The sequence below is a fragment of the Rhinoderma darwinii genome, chromosome 1 (genome assembly GCF_050947455.1).
Source record: "Rhinoderma darwinii isolate aRhiDar2 chromosome 1, aRhiDar2.hap1, whole genome shotgun sequence".
Taxonomy (NCBI): domain Eukaryota; kingdom Metazoa; phylum Chordata; class Amphibia; order Anura; family Rhinodermatidae; genus Rhinoderma; species Rhinoderma darwinii.
Genome location: NC_134687.1, coordinates 427,255,752 through 427,270,537, shown reverse-complemented (window position 1 = coordinate 427,270,537; position 14,786 = coordinate 427,255,752). Strand labels below are relative to the sequence as shown.

General features: G+C 39.7%; 1 protein-coding gene across 4 annotated transcripts in view; it reads left to right on the top strand.

Moving 5' to 3' along the window:
• SDSL (serine dehydratase like) overlaps window positions 1–12,890 on the top strand; it is an 88,231-nt gene extending 75,341 nt beyond the window's left edge. For all 4 annotated transcript variants that reach the window (XM_075830198.1, XM_075830215.1, XM_075830189.1 and 1 more), the window contains 2 exons: window positions 10,604–10,728; window positions 12,104–12,890. In XM_075830198.1, the coding sequence (XP_075686313.1) occupies window positions 10,604–10,728; window positions 12,104–12,306 (328 nt within the window). In that variant the 3' untranslated portion in view covers window positions 12,307–12,890. The remainder of the gene's footprint in view (window positions 1–10,603; window positions 10,729–12,103) is intronic.
• The last annotated feature ends 1,896 nt before the right edge of the window (window positions 12,891–14,786 follow it).

The window sequence follows — 14,786 nt, the reverse complement described above, 5'->3', positions numbered from 1 at the left end:
CCATCTACTATTTGGAGAAGTCTGGCCAGAAGTGGAAGACTTGCGGCCAAATTGCCAAACCTTCAATGTGGAAACAAGGCCAAGCGACTCAACTATGCACTAAAACATAGGAACTGGGGTGCATGAAATTGCCAGCAGGTGCTCTGGACTGATGAGTCAAAATATGAAATATAAGGCTGTAATAGAAGGCAATTGGTTTGCCGAAGGGCTGGAGAGCGGTACAATAATGAATGTCTACAGGCAACAGTGAAGCATGGTGGAGGTTCCTTGCAAGTTTTGGGCTGCATTTCAGCAAATGGAGTTGGGGATTTGGTCAGGATTAATAGTGTCCTCAATGCTGAGAAATACAGGCAGATATTTATCCATTATGCAATATGTTAAAGGGGGTGGGGTAATAGCGGGATTCACTGGTTAGTGTCACCCACTATTACTACCGCCTTTATAAACAGGGTCACTAGGGTTATGCCTAGTTCCCCTACCTTTTCCTTATACGAACGTCGATCTAATTGCTTTAGCGGCTACTCAAGGGAATAAGACCGTATAGTAAATAAAGGTAATATTTATTAACATACAGTAATCACTCTCATATATAAATTACAGTAACTAATCACAGTACAGTATAAATACGGTATCACCCTCCTAATTATACCGCCACCCACTTACCTAAACATACACAGAATACAGTTACGTTACAACACAATACACATAAGTTACTTGTGATTCTCACACGCTCACTATCTCTATCCCACTCCCTCCTAATATAACTTTCCCTATACACTAAGGGTTAATACGGAAAAAGGGGAATGGGTTTCTGTGTACCTGGGGATGTGCAGGTCAAGGGTCACTGCAGGGTACTTAGGGCAGCAAGGGTGAACTTAGGGAACACAGGGTTACTTAGAGAAGCAAGGGTTAACTCTGGGACAGTACTCAGGGAGAGCAAGGGTTTTTTTTTTTTAACTCAGGGACTCAGGGAAGCAAGGGTTAACTTAGGGAGAGCAAGGGGTTAACTTACTCAGGGAGAGCAAGGGGTTAACTCAGGGACTCTGGGACAGCAAGGGTTAACTCAGGGACTCTGGGACAGCAAGGGTTAACTCAGGGACTCTTGGACAGCAAGGGTTAACTCAGGGACTCTGGGACAGCAAGGGTTAACTCAGGGACTCTGGGACAGCAAGGGTTAACTCAGGGACTCTGGGACAGCAAGAGTTAACTCAGGGACTCTGGGACAGCAAGAGTTAACTCAGGGACTCTGGGACAGCAAGGGTTAACTCAGGGACTCTGGGACAGCAAGTGTTAACTCAGGGACTCTGGGACAGCAAGGGTTAACTCAGGGACTCTAGGACAGCAAGGGTTAACTCCGGGACTCTGGGACAGCAAGGGTTAACTCAGGGACTCTGGGACAGCAAGGGTTAACTCAGGGACTCAGGGAGAGTAGGGACAGTACTCAGGGGGAGTAAGGATTAACTCAGGGAAGCAAGGGTTACAGCAGGAGGAGACAGGGAGACACAGAGTTAAGTGTAGCTGCTGCTACACTTGATACTTAGCGTGACTTTGGTGGAGCAGCAGAGGCAGGAGCAGGAGCCGAGGTCTTTGGAGGAGAGAGAGGTGAGCCGGGTCGGTGGTGTGGGAGGCAGGCAGGCAGCTCTCAGCTGATCGTCTTCTGCTAGCTCCAGCTAGCTTCGGCTCCTGAGCCTACCGACGCAAGGCTATTTAACCCTGTCGGTACGCTCGCAGCGAGGGATGTGGCGCTTGCCCCTGGCTAGCATGGATCGGCATGGTGATAATGTATCACCAGCCGACTCATGAGCGCCCGCACGAGAATGTCCGTGCGCGCAGGAGACTTGAAATGGAGACGGGATAACTATCCCTTGTCTCCATGGTTACCAAATAAAGCAGGGCAATGCTAATTGTCCTGCTTTTCCCAACCGCATTCATGACAAGGGCTGTTGTTGTTACAGCCCTGGCTCATGATACATTATATGTATTATACGTACACATATATGTTCTATATATATATGTGTATATATATACATATATATATATATATATATATATATATATATATATATAGATACATGGACACTTCCCTTTACACAATACCACCAAGGAAGCGCCTGATTCGCTCCAAATTTACTCTGCAGCTGGACAACGACCCCATACATACAGTCAATGTCATTAAAGAGGCTCTGTCACCACATTATAAGTGGCCTATCTTCTACATAATGTGATCGGCGCTGTAACGTAGATTACAGCAGTGTTTTTTATTTCGAAAAACGATCATTTTTGATGGAGTTATTCCCTATTTTAGCTTTATGCTAATGACTTTCTTAATAGACAACTAGGCGTGTTTTACTTTTTGACCAAGTGGGTGTTGTGGAGAGAAGTGTATGACGCTGACCAATGAGCGTCATACACTTCTCTCCATTCATTTACTCAGCACATAGTGATCTTACTAGATCACTATGTGCAGCCACATACACACACACTAACATTACTGAAGCGTCTTGAGATTAAATAGACATCACCTCTAGCCAGGACGAGATGTCTATTCACAATCCCGACACTTCGGTAACGTTTGTGACTTACAGTACAGCAAGCGTAATCTCGCTGTAAACTGTCATTCACAGCGTAATCTCGCGAGATTATGCTTGCTGTGCAGTAAATCCCACACAAAAATTACCGAAGTGTCGGGATTGTGAATAGACATCACGTCCTGGCTGGAGGTGATGTCTATTAACTCTCAAGACACTTCAGTAACGTTAGTGTGTGTGTATGTGGCTGCACATAGTGATCTAGTAAGATCACTATGTGCAGAGTAAATGAATGGAGAGAAGTGTATGATGCTGATTGGTCAGCGTCATACACTTCTCTCCACAATGCCCACTTGGTCAAAAAGAATTTCACAAGCGACTACCGAAATGTGTACACATCAAATCATGTTACAATAGTAGACAAGGTCCATTTTGTATCGCCGAGACCAATTGTAATAATAAGTAATTTAAAGTCACCCTGATGTGACATTCCCAAGCTCACACACGCGCACAGGCGCCCACACACATTTCGGATTTTACCCGCGCGGTACATTTTGGGTAATGCTAACACCGGCGGTAGCCGATAATGAAGATGATAACTTTAACGTTAAATATCTTAGCGAAACAAAATCTCAAAATCGTTTGCAGCATCGTTTTTGTATTGAAAAGAGCTTTCAAATGAGCCCCCACTCGACCCCCTGTGCCATTTAACCCCTTAACGACCAAGGACGAAAATGTACGTCATGGTCGGCTGCTAGTTCCCGCACCATGACGTACATTTTCGTCCGCATTTCAAACTGTCACTCTGTGTAAACACAGAGTGACAGACCCGCGCTGACAGTTGTCCCCGACAGCTGAGACATCAGTCTTGCCGGACAGCGGACCATCGCCGCTGATTTCGGCAGTTAACCCCTTAAGTGCGGCGACGGATTGCCGTCGCCGCATTTAAGTGGTTTGAAGCACATCAGCAGCCCCCACGAAGTGATCGTGGGGGCTACCGATGCTTGTCACGGCAATCGGAGGTCAGATAATGACCTCCGGGTTGCCATGCACGGAAGCCTCGGAGGAACAGCCTCCGGCCGTTCCTCCTCTGCTTCCTGTCAGTGTGACAGTCACGTCACAATGACAGTTAGAGTACATTACACTACGTGTGTAGTGTAATGTACTCCAGCAGCGATCAAAGCTGCAAGACTAAGTGTCCCCTAGTGGGACAAGTTAAAAAAGTAAAAAAAAGTAATAAAAATGTTTTAAAAAAAGTGTAAAAATAAAAGTTATAAGTTCTATAAACACAAAATGCTTTTTTTCCTATAATAAGACTTTTATTATAGAAAAAAAATGAACACGTTAAAAAAGTACACATATCTGGTATCACCGCGTTCGTAACGAACCCAACTATAAAACTATAATGTTATTTTTCCCGCACGATGAACACCCCAAAAAAAATCAATAAAAAACTACGACAGAATCGCAATTTTTTGGGTCACCACCGCTCCCTAAATAAAGAATAAAAAGTGATCAAAAAGTCGCATGTACCCGAAAATAGTACCAATAAAAACTTCTATCCGTCCCGCAAAAATCAAGCCCTTACACAGCTTTTTTGACTAAAAAATTAAAAAATTATGGCTCTCAGAATATGGTGACACAGAAATTTTTTTTTTTATAAATAAGTCATTTTATTGCGCAAACGCTAAAAAAAAGGAACAAACCTATATACATATGGTATCGCCGTAATCGTACCAACCCGCAGAATAAATTAAAAATGTCATTTATTGCGTACGGTGAGCGCCGCAAAAAAAAAACCTAAAAAAACGGTGTCAGAATTCCTGTTTTTTGCTCAGGATTGCAAAAAAATTGAATAAAAAGTGATCAAAAAAATCGCATGTACCCCAAAATGGTACCAATGAAAACTACAGATTGTCCCGCAACAAATAAGCCTTCACACCACTCTATTGATGGAAAAATAAAAAAGTTATGGCTCTTGGAAAGCGGGGAGTGAAAATCTAAAATATGAAAGCAAAAAATGGATCAGTCCTGAAAGGGTTAATTCATTTCTAATGAAAAAACTTATGACAACATGTTGGGTATTTCCGTACTCGGGAGAAATTGCTTTATAAAAAAATGGTTGTTTTTTTCCTCCCTTGTGAAAATGAGAAAATGCAACATTTTAGTGGAAAAAATTTTGATATTAATTTTCGCGCCCTTATTCTAATAAACTCTGCAAAAGACCCGTGGGGTCTAAATGCTCACTATACCCCTAGAAAAATTCCTTGAAGGTTTTTCCAAAATGGGGTCACTTTTGGTGGGTTTCCACTGTTTTGGTCCCTCCAGTGCATTGCAAATGCGACATGGCACCGAAAACCATTCCAGCAAAATCATAAATCCAAATGGCGCTCCTTCCCTTCTGAGCCCTGCTGTGGGTCCAAACAGCAGTTTATTACCACATATGGGGTATTGTCGTAATCGGGAGACATTGCTTTACAAATGTTGGGGTGCATTTTCTTCGTTATTCCTTGTAAATAATAAAAATTTCTATGTTGTTTCAGAAAAAAAGTACATTTTAATTCTTACAGACTAATTTCAATATATTTAGCGAAAAACCTGTGTGGTCAAAATGCTAACTATACCCCTAGATAAATACCTTAAGGGGTCTAGTTTTCGAAATGGGGTCGTTTATGGGGAGTTTCTATCATTCTGGCAGCTCAAAGCTTCTCCAAATGTACATTGGGGCCTAAAACATTTTCAAGCAAAATATGAGTCCTGAAAGCCTCCGGGTGTTCCCTTCCTTTGGGGCCCTGCCGTGTGTCCAAACAACGCATTAGGGCCACAATGTGGGTATTTTTGAAAACAGGAGAAAGAGGGTGATAGATTTTGGGGTGTGTTTCTTCATTTTCATGGTCGCTTTACAAAGAAATCGGTCTTCAAACAAATACTTTTATGAAAAAAGTGAAATTATTATTTTTTTCACCTGATATGCATTAAATTTAGCAAAGAACTGTGGCGTCAAAATAATTACTATACCCCTAAATAAATACCTTATGGGGTCTAGTTTTCTAAATGGGGTCGTTTATGGGGAGTTTCTATCGTTCTGGCAGCTCAAAGCCTCTCCAAATGTACAGTGGGGCCTAAAACATTTTCAAGCAAAATATGAGTCCTGAAAGCCTCCGGGTGCTCCCTTCATTTTGGGTCCTGCCGTGTGTCCAGGCAGCGCATTAGGGCCACAATGTTGGTATTTTTGAAAACAGGAGAAACAGGGTGATATATTTTGTGGTGTGTTTCTTCATTCTCATGGTCGCTTTACAAAGAAATTGGTCTTCAAACTGATACTTTTATGAAAAAAAGTGAAATTATTTTTTTTTTCACCTGCTATGTATTAAATTTAGCAAAAAACTGTGGGGTCAAAATACTTACTATACCCTTAGGTAAATACCTTAAGGGGTCTAGTTTTCTAAATGGGGTCATTTGTGGGGGTTTCCATCACTCTGAGACCTATGAGCCTCTGAAAACCTGGCTTGGTGCCGGAAAACAAAATGTACTTCAAAATTTATACAATTATTATTCAATTTGTAAGTCCTCTAAATTGCTGAAAATTTATTTTATTTTTTCAAAAGTGCTGCCAAAATGGAGTAAAGAGATAGAAATATATATTTAATTAAAAAAATTGTACAGTATGTGTGTACATATGTGACATATTGCAGTTAAAAATAGGGGAAAATGGTAATTTTTACAAAATTTCTTCAATTTTTCTATTTTTTAATTAATTTCCGCAAATCGTATCAGTCTACTTTTACCACTAAAATAAAGTACAACATGCGACGAAAAAACAATGTCAGAATTACTTGGATATTCAAAACTTTCACAGAGTTATTCTCTGATAAAGTCAGACATACCAGATTTGACAAATCTGGCTTGGTCATTAAGGTACAAACATGCCCGGTCATTAAGGGGTTAAGGGGAATGTTTCGCTAGAAAAATATTTATTTATTTTTAGTTAAACTGTTAGTATATAAATGATTACACATTGTTCTAATTTTTTTAATTTTTTCACAAGTCAGGAAATATTATAAATAGATTCTAATTTCTAACATTTCCATGTGCTGGTCACTAGAGGGAGCAATTCCCAAAATTGCAGCATTGGCATGTGGTAAAGCAACCTCATTGCTTTATGCTGCAAAATTGGAAAAGACACACTCGCTCTAGTGTCCTCAAACAATCCCCCCATCTTTATCCTGGCTAGTGCCAGGAGAAAGGAGGGGGTTGAATGTTCAAACCTCCTACACTGTGTGCCGCCATTTTTTGAGCGAATGCACAGTGTAGGAGGATTAGATACAGTGGTAATCACACAGTATAACACGAACATACACACACACAGACATAACTTACCTGCTCCTGCCGCCGCTGTAGCTGCCGTTGCCTCCGCTCCCTCCACTCCTAGTCCTTGCTTCTGAACATATGGACGGAAGCCGCAACCGGAAGTAGTCATCTTACTGTCTGGCCGCGGCTTCCGGTCCACATGAAAATGGTGCCGGATGTCGCTCTGCCGAAGACCTTCCTTTTGGACTGTGTGGGAGCGGCGCCCCTGCCATTCCCACACAAACGCCGTACGCTATAGTGAATGGAACGGCTCCCGTTCGCATTCTCTATGGGGATGTATGTGCTGTATTCCATCTCTGTATGTGTCGTTAATCAACACATACAGAGATGGAAAAAAAAATGGCAGCCCCCATAGAGAAGTAAAAGAAAGAAAAAAGAAAAAAGTACCACACAAAAACACAAATAAATAAAATTTATTTTAATGACATACTAAAAGCAATAACATATAAAAAAAATATTTTTCGTGACACCTTCCCTTTAAGATTTTGCTGGGGGTGGGGGTGTTTTTTTTGGACGTTAACTGATAGATTTTATGACCCCATTAAATCCCACCAAATTTCAACCCTACACCTCGAGCCGTTCAAAAGTGTATGAGGGTGTTCCGGAACTTTTGGTGGGCACTGCATATATGTATGTGTATATATTCTTCATGGTGTATTCATCAGTTATTGTGCTTGCATTCGATATGCATCTTTTTGGGCGGTTTCAGGGCCATTGTGCCTATATATATATATTATTCTTTTTCTATAATCTATGTAATAAAGGCATCTATTAGGGTACTCCATTACACTTTATTGTTTTTTGATTCCATATGATACTTAGGTTTGTGACAACCATTTTCTAAATATTACATATCGCAGTAATATAAACATAGAACATCATAAAGTGGTGTTTTTTGTATGCACTCCGAGTGCTGCCATTTGACAAAAACTCTTGCCATACTCTTTCAGGTGCATATGGGTGACCATTTCCTCATACTGTAGTTTACATCATTGTGTATAGATCCATTGTAAAAATCTTCAATTGGAACCATATGAGTACCATTTTTCTCCCCTCAACTGCTGGCAAGGAGGAAAATATATCTGAACTCATATGGTCCCCGTATGGAGCACCATATTGAGCTCATACCGAGATAAACAGAACTTTTACGGTTCCCCTCTGAAACCTTATACGATAACATACAGTAAAAAAAATATATGGCATGGTTTATACAGTTAACACATTGAGATACTGTTTTTGTCTTTAAAGGCAAAGTATTGGATATGAAAATACAGACCATTGTTGAGCTAGAAAATCACTAATATTACAATAAAATTGATTTACATGGCATAGTTATTGCATAACTTCCAGTAGAAATGTAATGGTTGGATGATAACTGAATTAAATTAAAGAAACCATTGTTTGTGCCAAGTAATATATCAACATACAGTTCGGTCCAGAATTATTTGGACAGTGACACAATCTTTATGATTTGGGCTCTGCATGCCACCACATTGGATTTGAAATGAAACAACTGAGATACAATTGAAGTGTAGACTTTCAGGTTTAATTCAGGGGTTGAACAAAAATATCCTGTGAAACGTTTAGGAATTGCAACCATTTTTCTGCACAGCCTCTTCATTTCAGGGGCTCAAAAGTAATTGGACAAATTAACATTACCATAAATAAAATGTTTTTTTAAAATATTTTGTAGAGAATCCTTTGCAGGCAATGACTGCCTGAAGTCTGAAACCCATGGACATCACCAAACGCTGGGTTTCCTCCTTTGTGATGCTTTGCCAGGACATTACTGCAGCGTCTTCAGTTGTTGCTTGTTTGTGGGTCTTTCTGCGTTAAGTTTTGTCTTAAGCAAGTGAAATGCATGCTCGATCGGGTTGAGATCTGGTGATTGACTTGGCCATTGCAGAATATTCCACTTCTTTGCCTTAGACTCCTGGGTTGCTTTCGCAGTATGTTTTGGGTCATTGTCCATCTGTACTGCGAAGCGACGTCCAATCAAACTTGCTGCATTTGGTTGAATCTGAGCAGAAAGTATATCCCTGATCACTTCAGAATATCATCCGGCTGCTTCTGTCTTCATCACATCATCAATAAACACTAGTGACCCAGTGCCTTTGGCAGCCATGCATGTCCATGCCATCACACTGCCTCCACCATGTTTTACAGAGGATGTGGAGTGCTTTTGATCATGAGCCATTCCAAGCCTTCTCCATACTTTCTTCCTCCCATCATTCTTGTACAGGTTGATCTTAGTTTCATGCTGTTCCAGAACTAGGCTGGCTTATTTACATGTTGTTTGTTAAAGTCTAATCTGGCCTTTCTATTTTTGAGGCTGATTAATGGTTTGCACCTTGTGGTGAACCCTCTGTATTTGCTGTCATGAAGTCTTCTCTTTATGGTAGACTTAGATACTGATACACCTACTTCCAGGAGAGTGTTCCTCACTTGGGGAGATGTTGTGACGGGGTTTTTCTTCACCATGGAAAGGATTCTGCAATCATCCACCACTGTTGTCTTCCGTGGACATCCAGGCCTTTTGGATTTCACGAGATCACCAGTGCGCTATTTTTCTTCAAGAGTGTAGCTAACATTTGTGCTGTCTCTATGATGGATTTCTTCTTTTTTTTTTCAGCCTAACAATGGTCTGTTTCACTTGCATTGAGAGCGCCTTTGACCACATGTTGTGGGTTCACAGCAACAGCTTCCAAATGCAAATGCCACACCTGGAATCAACTCCAGACCTTTTACCTGCTTAGTTGATGATGGATTAACGAGGGAATAGCCCATTCAGCCCATTAAATCGCTTTTGAGATAATTGTCCAATTACCTTTGGTCCCTTGAAAAAGAGGCAGCTACATATTACATACTGTAGCTGTAATTCCTAAACCCTTCCTCAAATTAGGATGTGAATACCCTCAAATTAAAGCCGAGAGTCTGACTTTAAGCCCATATTGATTATATAACTGTATATTCAATATGTTTTGGTAAACAGCTAAAATGCCAAAACTTGTGTCACTGTCCAAATAATTCTGGATCTAACTGTATATTAATGTGAGAGTGAACTGAGCCAGAAAGATCATAAGGGAAGGTGACCAGGGCCCCTGTGTACCATAACCTCTAAGGGGCTGTGGCAAAGATGTATTTCTACAGAACACAATGATCAACCTTATGATAAAGAGAATGCTCTATTTAGATAAACCAATGGTCATAATTTTTCCATGATAGGGAGTAATATTTAAAAAAACATAGCAAAAGAATAATAACAACCAATGGAGCATGTACTGGAAATTGATTCATTTTGATGGGTATACTCTGGTGATACAAGCTAAAAATAAATGCAGTTTGTAGTATTTTAGTTTAATTCCCAGTCCACTGACCAAATGGACACTAACCATTGAATAGCAAGCTCACCTGTCTTTCACTGAGAAGAAAAGTACCTGTAATTACATCTCCTCTTCAAGCTGCAATTTACTAAGGTTATTAAGACCCAGTTTGTCCCTGACAGCTTCTTGCTCACAACCAGATTGGACTGTCCAATTAACTGTGACAATCTGACACTTTTGAAGTGAGAACTGTCCCTTTATCCCAGGCACTCACACATGAGTAGGTTAGAGGCAGTCAGCTGCGCTCTCTTGTCCATAGCTTTGTGTAGAGGTCTCTATTATTCCCCTTATAATAATGTTTAACATGTCTGTCTCTTGCAGCATTGCAAAGTGTCTAGGTGCAAAAACAGTATGTGACAGAGCACTGGAGTGTGCAAGAAAATACAAAGTCATCTCTGTGACTGTGGATGACAGAGATGCATTGCAAGCAGTGGAGATGTTCTTAGGTAGGTGGAAACTGCAATGTCGTCTCTTCTAATGGCTAATTTTACTACATTCTGCCATATAGTTTAATTCTTCCTTTCCATCAATTTGTATTTATCCTCAAATTCTGTATTGTACACTATATTCTGCCTCAGAGGCATAACTTGAAGCTCCTGGGCCCCAATGTAAAATCTGTAAAAGGGCCCCTCACCTATTATGTGCCATCTATAATACTGGTGTCTCCTTATGTGGCAGAGGGGCCTTGGAGTCCTTTCAGGTACCAGTACCCCAGTTTGACTACAAACTCTTCACCCCTATAGCTATGCCCCCATTGCCTAAACCCAATATTATCTTTTTTTTAAAATTCTTATGCTACACTCTTAAAAATGTAAGTTCACACTCATGGTACTGTTCAGAATATGTCCTACTTTTTACTTTTAACAGACAGCAGTTTTCATTTTAGGGACTGGGAAAGAATACATAACAAATACACTTAAAAAATAACAGAACATGGATATTTTCTACTAGCTAACAGAACAAACGCTCTAGGCCAGATTCATACAGGGCCGTTTGGTTTCGTTTTTGATGGTTTTTATAGCCAAAGCCTGCGGTGGATGCAGTGCCGTTACCAGTAAAGCTGCAGCAGGCCATATATTTGTAGAATTATATGACGACCACTCAAATGCATGGGCGACCTTGTAATACGTTGCTCTTTCTTCGCAGCTCTCCGCTCTGGATAATTGAGGAGTGTCCTTATCGGGGAAACCCCCTCTATGACATCTGTATGCCCTAATAGGGCATATGGACAGGGGTTGTCTTATTGAGACAACCCCTTTAATTCTACTTAATTCCACTTTAAATCTAAAAATAAAAGAATAAATTGTCATCTTATTTCATAATCTCCCACCATTCACAACTACAGGACTTCTCTCCAGCTGCTACTATCCTCTGGCATGCTATTCTTCATCCTATTAAACTCGCCCCTGCCTTTAAACTCTTTAAACAATCCTTCAAATCCCACCTCTTCCAAATTGACCATCCATCTTCATTTCTGTCCTAATACCTCATTACAATTAGACAAGTCTCAAACCACCAAGTCTCTCTCCTACCTATTCAGTCAAGTGCTCTTTCCTCTTAGATCTCCGGCTTATTTGGGCAGTGCCCTGTTCCTGCCGTGTCTTTTTTAATTTTTATTTACGTGACAAGGCACAAGTTTATATGCCCTCTAGTATGTATAAAGGAGAGTAATATTTTGGTTCTTGATAAATGATGGATGATAATAGGACATCACTACCTTTACATCTGTTGATGTTTTATCTCTTATGTTTCTTTGTAGCATGTTGTTGTACTTGTCTTCCACATTATCCTCTCACTCAATCTCTTTTATATTTCTGACAGAAGATGAACTGATGTTAGTGGAGGCTGCATGCGGAGCTGCCCTGGCTGCAGTATATTCAGGACACATCCAGCGCCTGCAAAAGGAGGGCAAGTTGGAACAGTTAGAAGGGCCGTTGATAATGATAGTATGTGGAGGAAATTTAATAAGTCTTTCTGAACTTCAAAACTTCAAATCCCAGCTGGGAATGGGTAATATCATGTAAATGAATAATACTTGCAGTGCTTCAGCTAGCTGAGGATACATGGTCTTTCCACTGGAGGGAGTCCGGAGACCAACAATTATCTTCTACATTGATGAGAACAGAATGTTTGCAGGATTTCTATTAACTTTTGACCTCCGTTCTAGCTATTGATCAATACAGCATTCTTGCGTTTTCTCTATACCTTCTGGTCTTTTCAATTTTTCTCCTCCCTGACTTGCCAGTTTCCTAGCCCCCTGCTTCTGTCTACTCTTGCCTCTACTGATGAATTTCCTTCTAGCATGAGTCCTCTTACCGATTCTCTTTGGGATCAGACCTCTATAAATCATAACTCTGCAGCCAATATCTTATGTAAAAAGGTACCTCGAGGCTGGGAAATCCTATTACCAGAAGCACCATTAATTATTGCAAGTCAGCTTTCCCTCCAGCTGCAATATGTTATCTACAGCCCCTATAGCCCAGACATTGGCCTTCCCCACTGAAAAGCCTGCAGGGGATGCAGAAAACGGTTTGAAAAAAACCATAATATTTAAGCCACAATTATGCCGTTTCTATCTATCTATCTATCTATCTATCTATCTATCTATCTATCTCATATCTATCTATCTATCTATCTATCTATCTATCTATCTATCTATCTATCTATCTATCTATCTATCTAATTTAGTAAATACTAGTGTTCTCCATGAAATTACAATTCGATGTGCGATGTGCCGTTCCTCTGTTGTTCGTATGAATAAATTGACAATTGGGTGTTACCGTTCCCCTTGTCAAAGCAGCATGTCCCTACAGAGTCTGAGACTGAGCACTGATTGGACAGTGCCAGTCTATTTAAGGACACACCCCCAACTGGTAACACCCAGTTGTCAATTTATTAATATATTTGTAGGAGGAATAATAGAGCAATGGCACAACACAAGAGTTCTAAGTAAAGATGATCCAGAATCATTATTTTATGGGAATAAAATTATTTACTAAATCAGACATGTCAGGAGAGGTGACAGGTCCTTTTTAATACTTACAAATAAAAAAAAAAAGTGGGACAGACAAAGTCATTGTACATTATGTTCAATCACCGGTTATGGGTCTCATGGATTGGCATTACGGCTGCACTATGAGCCAGTATGACATAGAAGTTCCAGACTGCCATTTAGGCATTTCATCCTATAATTAAAACGCTTTTCCAGATGTACCTCTACACTACTACATTTACATTGAGTGTCGTATATTTTTGATTTAATAAGTCTACTTGGTCATTGCCCCTCTTTAAATATAAATTCTGCATTTCTTCACTTCAATTTAACAGTTTCACTGACCCTCTAATTCACAATGGTCTGTCCTTTCACTTGCTGCCTCTATTATCTCTTTGCCTTTTTTGGGTCTACTTTCATGCATGCTCTTCACTCTCAATGCGTTATTTTTCCTAGCTAGTGTATATTTAAGAAGCAATTTCTTGGAGACTCATTTTTTGTAATGTTGTCTGGGAGAAAATAACTTCTGCAGTATCCTGCATTCAACTGATTACCACCAATCACAAATCATCTGAGTGCAGCGTGCAGCGCTCTACCTGAACGCACAAAGACTACTGGTTTAGCAGATTTTTAACCCAGTGTTCCCCAAAGCAGAAGCGTAATGCACAGAATCCACATGTTAAGGGCAGACTTGTGATATTCATTCCCAGTTAATTTGCAGTAGTAAGATGGGATGAAAATAAATGTTTGTATCATTTCAATAAAGTTGTATAATGTATTTGAATTACCTTCTAATATAAAATTTTGCAAAATTATTTTAAAAAAACCAAAAAGAAGCAAGCAGCAAATATACAAGTCAAACACATTTTTCATTGCATAAACGATGTGGAGGGAAATTATGGTTTCCATATGTAGTAAATGTTCTTTACCAATCATAAAGCCAATCATAGAGCATCCTCACATAAGTCTTTCTAACAGTCCATTACTAAGAAATTCATTGGCGCAGTCCCTTACATTCAATCTAATACATAGTAGGAAGCTTCTCGTTGTTTTTAGGTTGGCATTGGGCCCTCTTACCTACTGGACACCTGCACAGGCATGTCCGTCCTTGTTATAGATAATTCTGTGTTAATGTTATTTTTACAATTAAATTGTACTTTACAGTAGTATAAAATATTATTAGAAAATACTATTGGATTGTCAGAGGTGATAAATTAATAGCGAAGACTTTTTTTTTGACTTGATAATTGTTTGTAACCTTGATTGCAATATAGACCTTTATGTAGTCTGTAGACTTTTATTGTATGCTCTTACGGTTTCGAAATTATATTTTAATTTAATATTACAATAAAGAAATGCCAACAAGCCTGGATCACAATGAAATAAGAAGAAAAATTTATTTACAGAAATAATAAAGGACTATACAGAACATTTGTTCAGATGACTTAACAGAATAGTTGTATTTTCCCTAGTGATGATAAAATTGTACCGCCATTTTCTGTATTAAAACAG